This window comes from Oncorhynchus kisutch, linkage group LG28 (assembly GCF_002021735.2).
Source record: "Oncorhynchus kisutch isolate 150728-3 linkage group LG28, Okis_V2, whole genome shotgun sequence".
NCBI classification, from domain to species: Eukaryota; Metazoa; Chordata; class Actinopteri; order Salmoniformes; family Salmonidae; genus Oncorhynchus; species Oncorhynchus kisutch.
The window spans coordinates 13,239,101-13,253,775 of record NC_034201.2 but is presented as its reverse complement, the minus strand read 5'-3'; the positions used below and the strand labels follow the sequence as shown (position 1 = coordinate 13,253,775).

The 14,675-nt window shown below is 43.1% G+C and overlaps 1 protein-coding gene across 2 annotated transcripts in view; it reads right to left on the bottom strand.

Moving 5' to 3' along the window:
* Window positions 1–14,675, bottom strand: part of LOC109872898 (vascular endothelial zinc finger 1) — a 38,366-nt gene continuing 23,691 nt past the window's right edge. Inside the window, exons 2-6 of one of the 2 annotated variants that reach the window (XM_020464317.2) lie at window positions 12,028–12,782; window positions 7,707–7,776; window positions 7,288–7,450; window positions 3,103–3,138; window positions 1–2,410 (exon numbers count right to left, since the gene is read on the bottom strand). In XM_020464317.2, coding sequence (XP_020319906.1) covers window positions 2,070–2,410; window positions 3,103–3,138; window positions 7,288–7,450; window positions 7,707–7,776; window positions 12,028–12,782 — 1,365 coding nt within the window. In that variant the 3' untranslated portion in view covers window positions 1–2,069. The remainder of the gene's footprint in view (window positions 2,411–3,102; window positions 3,139–7,287; window positions 7,451–7,706; window positions 7,777–12,027; window positions 12,783–14,675) is intronic. The other variant, XM_020464318.2, reaches the window with a different exon arrangement.

The window sequence follows — 14,675 nt, the reverse complement described above, 5'->3', positions numbered from 1 at the left end:
CACAAAACCCACCCATCAGGTTTTATTTTATTTAGACAATCCAAATAAAAAAGGCACATAAAACATTGGAGCATGTTTACGTAATAATTTCAAAAATACATTTTTTTAAAATGTAGGAATGTATTACCTTTCTGCTAATCAGAAAGCCTAGTCTTCATAGGTATATACAAAATTACCATTGTTAATGTTCTAATACAAAATATTTATAAAGGTTATCTTTCACATGTCTATTGTAACTATGACATTCTCAGAACTAAAATAGTTTTGTACAAAGATATACATTCAATGCCTTCACAGAGGTCCAATAATTTCCAAATCATTGTTCTTTTGTTTAAAATTATGAAATATTCAATTCAAAATATTAGCTTATTTGAACCTCATAATTGTATCAAATTTGGCAAACAGAACAGGCAATTATAGTTCATTTACTCAATACATAAGAAAATGCTCATCATTGGATTTTCTTTGAAAGAACTTGTGGGGAAAATGTGCCTGCATCTTGTGTGTGATCTTTCAGGGAATACTAAACCTCACACAGCACAAAAACCTTGCAAAGGTGATATGGCCAAGTAAGAACGTCTTATCTAGTAATCTATGGGTCTCAATGCCTGAGATGTGCTGCCGAGGCCATGTTGGCTCAACTAAATTGTCTGCATCACACTACAACATGATCTAGTAGTACATTACTTTTATACACTTCTCAAAAACCATTAGTGTTTTGTTCTAAATACATCCGTCACCTCATCCATAAATCACCATGACACAGGCGGAGACAATGGATGAAAGTATAGTTTACCAACATGATTATTACAATGGACAGCTATGTTCACAAAATTATAGAGTTCTTAGATCCCTAGTCTTAAGGACTTCTACGTTTTTCTTTTAACAAAAAAAGGTATATGGTGAGTTAAATATTTACAAGGTAACATGGGAAAAGGATCAAGTTTGTTAGATGTGAATTCAATCAAATAAAAACTAAAAATAAAGTTTACAGGGCTACTCTCATCGTGTTATGAGCAGAATGTCCATACTATCAGGATCATCAAAACCAATTTTAAAAAAGGGTATAAAATATTTCTAACAAAACTATAAACCATCACCAACGTGATAATAATAATAAAATAAATACACATTTGTGAACTTCAGGATCATTTCCTCAATGGCATTTGCAAGCCACTAGATGGCCCTGTTATTATGTAGGCTAGTTACCTAACACCAATTTGATCATTGATAATACTGCAGTTAAGTGACACATGGGATACGTGTTCAGTGCAATACTCATTCCTCTTTCAGTTTGTGTAAAACAATGTACGTCAACTGATGACCAAACAAAAGAAGCACACCTCTGCCATCCCTAACAGAGAAAAAAAACTAACTGTACACATATTTAACAGTCAAGAGGGACAATTTCCAGATATCCACTTCAACAAAATACAGATTCAATTATTGATGGTGAGAATACATTAACATGTACCTCAAGAGCATACCTCTTATTTGAAAAACAAAGTTTCACAGCTGTGAAAAAATAACCTTCCGTCCAAATGGAAGTCTTTGTCCCTTTTGTTTGACTGCTCTCCTAAATATATTAAATAGTGATTAGCAGGCTATAGATAAAACATAGGAAACACCCACTGGCTTTGTAAGAGAACCTATGGAACAATAAAACCAGCAATTCATACTTATTGCATTAGTGCTTTTAAAAATGATCTTCCAATTGCAAAGGTATGGGCGTTTAGCGAGACTTGAGAGGAGTCCTCCCCTCTTGTTTATCCTACCCCGACTAATGTAGGCATCACTGTATAACACTTCATCGACTCACTACATCTAATTTTGAAGTAATTCAGATAAGACAAAACCCAACCTAACTTCTACACAACTGTTCTGGTTCTCTTTTCTGTGATGTAGCATTGTTTGGGTTGGAGCCATGTGACAGGGATATTCTCTCCTGCAGCATGGCACAAGTAGGCTAAACTTTCATTTCCAGGTCTGAGGAGTGGGCTGGGGAAAGATGGGGGTAAGGAGGAGGCATCATCATCTCGTTTTGCCTAATTCTCTCCGCCTTTTTCTTTTTACCAGGGTGGGGACGAAGGCAGGACTTGGGACAGAAAAGGCATACTCTCCATGGACCTCATGGCGATGTTGAGGGGCCCGGACATTGTCATGGCCATTGGTGTGCTGATGGCCAGAGGGTGGGCGATATTCATGTGTGCCGTGGTAGGGATGTTGATCGAGGCGATGTTGATGGGTCCAGTGATGGTGACTGGGTGCTGGAGGCTGACGTTCACCGTGTTGGTGGAAATGTTCATTTGCGACGCTATGGTGACGGGGTTGTTGATGGAGTTTCCCCGGTTCATTGTGGTGGAGCCTGTTACCGGTGTGGCTGAGGCAGAGTTGTGGACATCATTACTGTCTAGAGAACGGGATAGAGGATACAGTGTTTAAGATTCACTGCTAAATCAAACAAATACCTGTACACACAGACTTACTGGTTATTCCCCGCCATTAAAACAGAGGGTGGAATGCGGTCTGTACTTGACTATTTTGCATAGATTATTTTTTGCAGTGTACAGAGACTATTTTTGCGGTATACGCCTTCAGCATTCTTCTCTTTACTGCTACTGCCTTGACTCACCTGCAGCACAGCTTAAACTAAAACTGACCATAATAGCAATAACCATTTCACACTTCTTTAAATGCGACAAATGCATGCTTTTCTAAAGAAATACTGAAGCAGGTAAATCATGTATAGGTTAAACAGTAAAAATAAAAATCTCTAGCAGTCGTTCTTGCTGTACATAGTATAGTAAAACAGTTGTAAAATTAGGGCACAGAAATTTCTGTGGAATGTAATGTGGCAATGTTTGTAAATGAAGTGACACACTATCATGCAGCATTTTCCCTATATTCATTTGGCTCTCGGCAGAAATGCACCGCTGCCCCCCTTTTGGGAGTTTACCCACATCCTAACATCGATTTATCCTTGCCTTATACTTGTGTGTGTGATGTGACTGTGTGTAATCTTGGGTTGCAGGCAGGGGGTTTGGGGTAAGGTTTGGTTTTCACACAATGCTACATTATTATTATTATTATTATTATTATTACCTTTTTGTCCCCCTGAGGAGTTCCACTGCCAGTCCCCTATTCAGAAAGACACACAGGTGTTATAAAAGGCTGTCTGCTGCGCTAGGGCCAGGGTGTCACACTCTCAGTGCACTCTACAGGCCCCACTTCAGGTGGGCAAGGTTGGTACAAACACCAGAACAGTGGCACACACCCTGGCCTACAAGTCCTTAGGGGAAGGAGGGAACGGGCCATAGGTTTACTGTGGTGACAAGCAATATCCTATTTGTAGAGTTCTCTGTGCTGTATATGTCTGCCTTGTGTTGTGGAGCCTTGGGAGAAGGGTGGCAGTGCTCGTTCAGATGGCAGCTAATGCAGAGTGCATAAACATAGCAGTTAAGGGATTTCCCTTCAGTGGCCAGGGAAAGGCCTTGTTGCTTCTACTGTCTGAGTAACAAACAGGAATCTGAGAAATGTTGATTATACTTTGTTATTGACTACACCTTTTGAGCAGTGGTTCATGTGTTATGCAGTGTTCTCCAGATGGGATGAACACAGTTCATGTTCCACAGCCACAGTAGAATCACAAACACGTTTGCTAACGGCCTATATCACCACAACTCAAATACAGCACTTTCACAAATGGTAATTCACAGATTAATAAAACAGGAAATAGACACATAGTTACAGTGTGAAGGCTGAGGAAGAAACCAGTTATTGGGCTGTACTTGACAACATTATTATACACTTGTAGACAATGTACAAACCATTAGGAACACCTTCCTAATATTGAGTTGCACCCCCCCATTTTACCCTCAGAACAGCCTCAATTTGTGGGGGCATGGACTCTACAAGGTGTTGAAAGCGTTCCACAGGGATGCTGGCCCATGTTGACTCCAATGCTCCCCACAGTTGTGTCAAGTTGGCTGGATGTCCTTTGGGGGTAGGACCATTCTTGATACACACAGAAAACTGTTGAAAGTGAAAAACCCAGCAGTCTTGCAGTTCTTGACACACTCAAACCGGTGCGCCTGGCACCTACTACCATACCTCATCCAAAGGAAATTCAATATTTTGTCTTGCCCATTCACCCTCTGAATGGAACACACACGCAAGCCATGTCTCAATTGTCTCAAGGCTTAACAATCCTTCTTTAACATGTCTCCTCCCCTTCAGCTACACTGATTTAAGTGGATTTAAAAAGTGACATCAATAAGGGATCATAGCTTTCACCTGGATTCACCTGGTCAGTCTATGTCATGAAAAGAGCAGGTGCTCCTAATGTTTTGTACACTCAATGTATTTAAATGGTTACGGTAGCAGGGATTTTTCTGAATGATTTACTATGCAGTAAAACAAAGTCAACTTGAGTTCATGCCACTAAAGATGTCAATAACACGAACAATAAAGACCCATGGGAGAGCAATCCTCTGACAAAAACCCTGCCCCCTCTTCTAAATCTGTGAAAGTTGCACAAATCAATCGAGTGGGGAAGCTGTAAGGTTGTTGTGGTGGGATCAGATCTCACTTTGTGTTCCACTTTCCTCTGCGCCTTTGTGCTCAAACAAGAGCCAATTGCTGAAAGCGCTTTACATTTAGAACAGATTTTTGCCACAGGCCATCCACTTCTGTCAACCAGAATGTCAGATTACATACCACGTGCAGACAAAACAAATATATATTTTTAAAGTACATATAGCATAGCGTATACATCTCTCCACTCAACGGATTGTAACACCCAATTCATGTTTGAAAACAGAATGTAACTGAAGAGAAATGGGGAAACGTAACTAGCGAGGAGGACATGGTCATCTTGGTAAACGTAAGGTGGGCGCTTCCATGTCCCGTAGCTCTACTACACAGACAATGAAACCTGCCTCAGGATAAAGTCAGCACCAATCTAAATTCTAGATGGGCTATGTACAGGTGCAGTAATCTGTGAGCTGCTCAGACAGCTGGTGCTTAAAGCTAGTGAGGGAGATAAGTGTTTCCAGTTTCAGAGATTTTTGTAGTTCGTTCCAGTCATTGGCAGCAGAGAACTGGAAGGAGAGGCGGCCAAAGGAAGAATTGGTTTTGGGAGTGACCAGAGAGATATACCTGCTGGAGCACCTGCTACAGGTGGGTGTTGCTATGGTGACCAGCGAGCTGAGATAAGGGGGGACTTTACCTAGCAGGGTCTTGTAGATGACCTGGAGCCGGTGGGTTTGACAACGAGTATGAAGCGAGGGTACAGGTCGCAGTGGTGGATAGTATATGGGGCTTTGGTGACGAAACGGATGGCACTGTGATAGACTGCATCCAATTTACTGAGTAGGGTATTGGAGGCTATTTTGTAAATGACATCGCCGAAGACGAGGATCAGTAGGATGGTCAGTTTTACAAGGGTGTTTGGCAGCATGAGTGAAGGATGCTTTGTTGCGAAATAGGAAGCCGATTCTAGATTTAACTTTGGATTGGAGGTGCTTAATGTGAGTCTGGAAGGAGAGTTTATAGTCTAACCAGACACCTAGGTATTTGTAGTTGTCCACATTTAAGTCAGAACCGTCCAGAGTAGTGATGTTGGACTGGCGGGCAGGTGCAGGCAGCGATTGGTTGAAGCCATGCATTTAGTTTTACTTGTATTTAAGAGCAATTGGAGGCCAAGGAGAGTTGTATGGCATCATACCCAAGAAGACTCAAGGCTGTAATCACTGCCAAAGGTGCTTCAACAAAGTACTGAATAAAGGGTCTGAATAGTTATGTAAATGTGATATTTCAGTTTTGTATTTTTTGATATAAATTTGCAAAACATTATTTGTCATTATGGGGTACTGTGTGTAGATTGACAAAGGGGGTTGGGGGGGCAATTTAATCCATTTTAGAATAAGGCGGCAACGTAACAAAATGTGGCAAACGTAAAGGGGTCTTGAAAACTTACCAAATGCAATTTATACATAAAAGTATGTGGACACCCCTTCAAATTAGTGGATTTGGCTATTTCAGCCACATCCATTGGTGACAGGTGTATAAAATAGAGCACACAGCCATGCAATCTCCATAGACAAAAGCATTGGCAGTAGAATGACCTTACTGAAAAACTCTTGTCATAGGATGCCACCTTTCCAACAAGTCAGCAGTTTGTCAAATTTCTGCCCTGCTATAGCTTCCCCGGTCAACTGTAAGTGCCATTATTGTGAAGTGGACATTTCTAGGAGCAACAACTGCTCAGGAACGAAGTGATAGGCCACACAACCTCCCAGAACGGGAAGCACGTAAAAATTGTCTGTCCTTTGTTGCAACACAGTTCCAAACTGCCTCTGGAAGCAACATTAGAACAAGAACTGTTAGTCGGGAACTTCATGAAATGTGTTTCCATGGCCGAGGAGCCCCATACAAGCCTAAGATCTCCAATGCCAGGCATTGGCTGGAGTGGTAAAATGCTTGAATATGGGTTTAGCGGATGCCAGGAGAACACTACTTGCCCAAATGCATAGTGCCAACTGTAAAGTTTGGTGGAGGCAGAATAATGGTCTGGGGCTGTTTTTCCATGGTTCGCGCTAGGCCCCTTAGTTCCAGTGAAAGGAAATCTTCACACTACAGAATACAACATTCTAGACAATTCTGTGCTTCCAAATAAGTGGCACCAGTTTGGGGAAGACCCTTTCCTGTTTCAGCATGACAATGCCCCCATGCAATGCAAGGTCCATACAGAAATGGTTTGTCAAGATGGGTGTGGAAGAACTTGACTGGCCTGCACAGAGCCCTGACCTCAACCCGCCCTGACCTCAACCCGCTCAAACACTGTTGGGATGAATCGGAACAGACTGCGAGTCAAGCCTAATCACGCAACATCAGTGCCCAACCTCACTAATGCTCGTGGCTGACTGGAAGCAAGTCCTTGGAGCAATGTTCAAACATTTAGTGGAACGCATTCCCAGAAGAATGGCAGCTGTTATAGCAGCAAAGGGTGGGCCAACTCCATATTAAAGTCCGTGATTTTTGGAATGAGACGTTTGACGAGCAGGTGTCCACATACACTACATGAGCAAACGTATGTCTTGTCCATAAGTGAAGTTGTGTTGGCGTTGTCCTGTTTTTTTTATTTTGTGTGTATGTGTATGCCAGGAGCTGCTGTTCACCTAAAGCGACAATAAAGTATTAAATCAATCAAATCTATTAAATTAGAAAGACAGTTTGAGTTGGGAGGGGGGGGGCAGTGGCTGGTGAGATAGGGCTAACGTGACTTACCTTTGTTAGAGGAATTAAAGTTGGTCTGGCCGTGTGTCTTTAGATGGCTGGTGATGTAGGCTGCGCTCAGCATCTTGCCGCAGATGTTGCAGGTGACCTTCCCTTCATGTCGGATCATGTGGGAGCGCAGTCTGTCTTTGGTGGCGAAGGCAGAAGTACAGGCCTGGGGGAGGAGAGGAGAACAGGGTCATAAGGTCAGGCCAGAGGCACATTACTATTCATAGTGCCACCCAGCTTTGTGTCAAGTGCAGCTTTAATCATTTATCTAACACAGCCAGCTTTCATCATTCAGACTGCAAGGAACATGTCCAACTATAAAGGCTTATAGATCATCATAAATATCTACTGGGGCCACAGGGCAGAGCCTGAACTGTTGACAAGTGGCCCTAATAAGGCCACACAGTACAGCTCTCTCTCACCGTTACTTGGCATTTAAACGGTCTTTCTGAGGAGTGGACGTGCTTCACGTGGCAGCTCAGGTGGTCTGGCCTGGAGGAGAGACGTGGAAAAAAGTCAGTCTTGCTGTAGAATATTAATACACACACAACAGTCTGTTTCTTAACTTTTGATCTTTCCAGTGAGACTTCACTGTTCACACATCCCACTCATCGCAGCTCCCATTAGTTTGACTGAAAACCTGGACAACAGCAGACAGGCTAGGAGCTAAATCATTTCATCACTGTCATAAGGAATGGTGTGGAGAACTCCAAAACTAAACAGCTGGGCCAAAGTGAGACAGTTTCACACTGGTAGTGGTTTTGTTACAAAGGAGATGAGTCAAGTGGAATCTTTTCAGAGGTGCTGTGAACCAGAATGACTTCTCTTCTTTTCACTGTTAACCGAGGAGGACAGCAGCTTCCACACACACACACAAACACGCAGAGAGAAGAGAGGAGCGCAAGAAGAGAGAGGGAGCGCCTGCAGACCTGGCTGGCTGTCTGACAGTGACTCAGAGTTACGTTATTCTGCTGGCCGGCCTCACTTTTCAATGTGCTGATAAAACTCTGTGTCACTTTGTTGGAACCAAGCCGGGTTCTTCCCTTAACTGCCCAGCTAAGATTCCAGTTTGGACAGAGAGCATAATGTAGGCTGTTCACCCAACCCATAAAATTATTATTTCATTCAATGGTCATAAAGAAATGTTCAGTCAACAGAGAGTTGCATTGGAAAAACAATAGTCAAGACCCTATGTCTACCGTATATGGTTAACAAGTTAGACAATTTACTCAGAATTTAGCATGATTAGAGTGAATACAATGTCATTACGGCCATGGTCAAAAAGTGGACGCTGCTCAAAATAAACGAGTCACTGCTCCGCGGGCAGAATGGCGCCAACTTCAAAATGTCAACTGACAAACTAGCTAGTGGCTGCAGGTTAGTGTGCTAGGTTTTTTTTCTAAATTAAATTGGCTGTCTACAAAACAAAATTGGGTCTATATATTTATACTCAGCTTTGTAAATTAATATCTACCCTCCCCGAAGACAATCTGTTCCAGTTTTCATGGTGTATTTATGAGTCTTTCCCTTTAAACCGCCATAGAAACGGCCCCGCAACGTTGATTGACCTGGGTTAGAGGAATACAAAACCAGATCTGTTGATGAAAATGACATGAGTATCAAGTTGATTTTGATTGGTCCAAAGCATGGAAACACCTCCAAATGTTACCAACTCCCAACATCAAAAAATGGAGGAGATACAACCAAGAGCTGAGCAGTTTAAACTAGCAATGGTCACAACAAACAAATGTCTTATTTAATCTAGGGGTGTTAACGTTTCAAAGTTAAAACATTTAAAGCTGCAATATAACTTTTGGGTGATCTGACCAAATTCATATAGAAAAGTACATTATAGATCAGTCACTCTTTTGAAAGCATGTCTGTGTGTGCTATTTCTATGCTTCCCATTCTTAAGTTTAGTTTTTGCGCCTTACTTTCGATAACTAACAAACGAGCTTCAATGCCATACAACACTCCTTCCATGGCCTCCAATTAAAACCTCTCCAATCCAAAAATAAATAATGAATCGGCTTCCTATTTTGCAACAAAGCCTCCAAACATACCTTTGTAAAGCTGACTATCCCACCGATCCTTAACTTCGGCAATGTCATTTACAAAATAGCCTCCAACACTACTCAGCAAGCTGGATGTAGTTTATCACAGTGCCATCTGGTTTGTCACCAAAGCCCAATACTACCCACCACTGCGACCTGTATGCTCTTGTTGGCTGGCCCTCACTTCATATTCGTCGTCCAAACCCACTGGCTCCAGGACATCTATACGTTTTTTCTAGTTAAAGCCCTGCCTTCAAGGCTCACTGGTCACCATAGCAACACCCACCCATAGCACACGCACCAGCAGGTATATTTCACTGGTCATCCCCAAAGCCAACACTTCCTTTGGCTGACTTTCCTTCCAGTTCTCTGCTGCCAATGACTGGAAAAATTGATCACTGTACACAGCCAATCTGTAAATAGCACACCAAACTACCTCATTCCCATATTGTTACTTATCCTCTTCCAGTATCTCTACTTGTACATCATCATCTGCACATTTATTACTCCAGTGTTAATGCTAAATTGTAATTATTTTGCCTCATTGGCCGATTTACATCCTTACTCTTTTACATTTGCACACACTGTACGTAGATGTTTCTACTGTTATTGACTGTACATTTGTTTGTGTGTAACTCTGTTGTTTTTTGTGGCACTGCTTTGCTTTATCTTGGCCAGGTCTCAGTTGTAAATGAGAACTTGTTCTCAACTGGCCTCCCTGGTTAAATAAAAGGTGAAATACATTTTTATTTTGTGTTTTCCTGTGTGAAAAACACACACCTAAGATTAGCTTGCTATTTGATCTAAGTGAGTGGCTGAATTAAGATGACGGGGCATCATATTGTGTTAGCTTTCTGCTGTGTTTGAGAAGTCAAAGCCCTTTGGATGAGTTATTTGTACAGCTGCCACCATCTTGATGCTCTCGTCCTGTTCTCCGAGCAGAGCAGGCAGGCCCATTGCCCTAGCAACTCTACAGACACAACATGTAGAATACACACGCTGCTTCGGAGCCAGTACTGAAATCTTAACTTGCCACATGACTTGTGATTGGACGACAACAAAAAGCTACATGCGCCCCTCTCGTGAAAAGCAAGTGCAGCAGCATCATAAATTATAACATTTTCTCTCTCCGCAGGAAGCACGACAGACCATCTGCATTGTGAATTCACATGGAATTGTATTACTTTTTCTTAGCGTTTTAACAGAAATCCAACAAAAAAATTTTCCCCGTAGTTTAATCAGTTAAGTAAAAGAACATTAAGGTTATAATATTGTAGAGAAAAATCTAACGATTAGTTGTATGTGATTAATAAATGTACTCGATTACCCGGTTCCGTTACAATGCACACCGGGTAGGCGAAGTGTTCTCATTTTGAACCATTTCGTGTCCACCTCCCCAGCGGGCCCAGAGAGCAAATCAAGTGCACTATAGGCCTACCGCTGGCCAATCCGATGACCCAGATTACCGTGTCTGCAGTAACATAGCAGGCGTAAAAGAAAACTAAAGCAAAGTCGACAGATTAAATAATAATAATAATAATAATCTGATTAGAGAGACTCAATGAATACAGCAAAGAACAGCTGTTTTTATGAGTGAGTTCATGTTTAAGTTCTTGCTCAGCACTGTCAGCACTTTTTATTCACCACAATGCCATAAAATGCATATTCTTCCTACTTCCACTCACACTACAACCAACACTGCAGCTGTAATGAATGAATGAGCAGGAAAGTTTATCGATTTGCGTAAATCATTTTATATCGAGGAATATTTTACTTTCTCCGTTCATAGAACTTACATGAATTTGTGCATGAGGCAGAAATAATGCAGCGCGACATGAGTTTCGACATCAGCTGGAAGACTGATGTCCCTTTATGGTCAGTGTCAGCGGTAGAAAGAGAGAGCTCAGTCTGCTGCTCTTTCCTTACACTGACCATCAGATGCAGACACCAGGGACATCTGCTGCTCTTTGCATCTGATGGTCCTTACACTGACCATCAGATGCAGACACCAAACAGAGTGATGGCACATGGTATACATTTTAGGCGCACAAAAGTACGTAGAACTATAGAAAACGACACCTGTCGCTGCGTTTGAGTAGTGTGTAACGGCCTTAAGCAGCAGCACAGGAGCAGAATGGGATCCGCTGTGTGTGTGTGTGTGTGTGTAAAAGAGGAAATCCCAAGCTCCTGCCTCCTAGGTCTGTTTTAAATGGCATTCCCTGGGGAAGGGTTGACGAGCTGGCGGGAACCACAGCATGACGCACAAATCAAAGCCGCCTTTCCCCTCCCCCTGCCTCACTCCTCTCTGCCTGCATGCCTGTCCTCGCAGGGGGGGAACTTTTGGACGCTGGAGTTGAACTGCACTCTAAAGCGTGACTGTTTAAACATGCTGGGGACCACAAAGGCACCGAGTCAAGAGCATTCAACGCTACTATAAATCCGTGAGGGCAGCAGCCAAATGGGACGTGCACCACGTTAATGTCACATTGAGCAACTGATGGTCATGCACTGAGATGGAGAGTGTATCTATAAGTGCTTGTCTAACACTCTATAGAATGTGTAGACTAACAACCGTGTACCTACATGAACTGAATTAGTTGAGTTTGTAATATATAGCAAGCACTTCTACTTGAAATGTATGGCAGCTAGCGAGTGGTTGTGAATGTGCATGATTGGGCCTGGGGCCTACCTGGAGAAGCCTTTCCCACACACGGAACAGACATAGGGCTTGTGGACTCCACCGTCGTGAGAGCGCACGTGGTAGGTCATGCGGTCCTTCCTCTTGAAACGCTGCTGGCAGATGGGGCACTCGTAGGGCTTCTCGTCCGAGTGGGACAGCTTGTGACGGTTCAGGTGGTAGACATCTCGGAAGGCCTTGCCACACATCTCACAGCCGTGGTTCTTCTTCACTGGCTTGGCAGGCCTTTTGGGCTGGCTCTGCTGGGGTATATTGATCATAGAGGCTGGAGACATGATGCTGGAGGCTGAAGACACAGAGGGGGTGGCCGTAGTGAGGATGCCTGCGATGGTAGATATGTAGGAGGGCTGCCCACTATTCTCCCTGGGCAGGGTGGAGATGAGAGGCACCATGGTGGGGGCTGTCTGAGCAGTCTTCTTGGGCCGGGACACCATCTTGACGCCCGTGTGGCAGGATTCGTGGCGACGCAGGTGGTAGCTGTCACGGAAGGCCTTGTTGCAGTAGCCACAGATGAAGGGTGTCTTGCTCTTGTGCTCCTTCTTCACTACGGGCATGGGTCCCCTGCCGCTGCCAGTCCCGCAGGCCACATTGTCTTTGAGGAGCTCGGCGGCACTGGCAGGGGGTTTCTGGTCCAGGAGGATGGGCATTACAGGCTTCTGATCCACCGGCTCACTCCCAGAGTTGAGCAGCGGCAGCAGGCTGTTCTGGGCCACCTGGTGCTGGTGGTGGAGGGCTTCATTGGCCTGCTGTAGAGACATCACATCAGAGCAAGGTGAAACACAGATCAACATAAGTTCAATTTTCAATCAACACAATATTACAGTATTTAGTAGCCTGAACGTGTAGCAGGTGGCCTCCCTGTTGGAACAGACAGGGTAGAATTACAGGTTGAAACTACCATGGGCCATTCTTGCTGTCTGCTACAGGCTAGCTGTAAGAGATCCCTCACTGAAAGTTCAGGTTTTATTTGTGTTACTCAAAATAGCCACATTCACTTCACATCTTTGTAGCTCTGCCTTTCTCCTTTATGTAACCTGACACTTTTTGGAGATTAGCATACATCTTCACATTCCTCCTTTATATAACCGCTCGTGCGGTGGGGATAATGGTTTGGGAGGAAATTAATTTCATCATTAGGCTCTCTTTGTGTTGTGTTGCTGTCTTAGATGGCCTACTGGGAATAGCCTAATCTGGGAGCCATTCACATGCAACAACTATTAGGAACAGCAAAATCTCAATGCCATTCAAAGGCTACATCTTAAAACGCTCCAGTGCTGCTGGGGCGGCTTTGCTTTGGTCACTCGTCCACCTCTGCCATAGCTTGGGCCTAGAAGCTACATGAGTTTGCACAACACATGGAGATTGAACACACTCTGTGTGTTGGTTATTCAATTTCACCCTGAGAGCTTGTGCACTTTGAGTTAGTTCACAGCTCCTCCGCTGAAGTGAGGCTGTAGAGAGTTGGAGAGTTAAAGCGTGGCTGGCTGCGGGTGTGATTGCGAGGCAAAAGCCATTGCATCGGAAGCAACACCAAAATAGACAGTTAGTCCTTCTTGGCGCATGTGGCATCGCAGAGTAGACCACAGAACATAGCAGTCAGCACTACCGCCACTCTGCTGAATGACTAATGACATGCAAGAGGGACTTCAGTCGGCTGGACATTGCAGAAAATACAACGGGAGGAAATGTACTGGAAAAGCTGAAAACATTCAACCAGATAAATCGCCACAACAACCTTGGTCTCTAGTCTAAAACCACAGCAACTAGGAATATCATTTTCCAAAGTCCTTTACTGCACATAGTTGCTATTGTAATCTATTGAAATCCAAGTACCTTATAAACAATCACCTTTGTACCAAGCCACAGTATTGATGTCTGGGGCATCTATTCGATGAATCACGCAAAATAAGCAGGGTCAGTGACAGTTGGTGTTTTACAGGGACAAAAATAGGCCCTGGCTCTGTCATTCGTGAGGAGGCACATTAGCAGCCTGCTGCTGCTACTGCTGTGGAATCCAAACCTGCTAGCATATATGAAAAATGATCCCCCGCCATGATGGCGCACTCTTCATGTGACTGTAAAAGTAGCCTGCCAAAATACAGCAGCAACCTGGGCATGAGCTCAGCCAGACAAGGACCTGGTATACTGGGTGAGTCGAACAACGGCAGTAGCAAATGGAGTTAGGAAACCGTGATGCATCTGCAACTATTAACGATCAATCTGAAGAGTAAGATGCCTAGTTTATAGCACAGTGTCTTATTTGAAATACATTCTAGTTTCACCTGAATTTTGTACATTTTCAACCCTAAATTCTCATTCAATTCAGGTCATTTTATAAACAAAAACAAAACTTATTTAAATAACATACATGGTGTTTGTCCTTAAATCATAAAACTTGGATACTAGTTGAAGTCTACATTCAATTATAATACAGGTTACATGAAAAGTGGAAATGTTTCTCATTACTGTAACACTTGCTATAAAAACTCCAATCATTTTTAAAATAAATGTTTTATTCACCCTTGATTAGGGTTGCACATTTTGGGGAACTTTCCGTGGGAATTAACGGGAATATATGCACATTAATATTTATACAATTTAAAATGTAGATGTTTTTTTGCATTGGATATATTTACCCT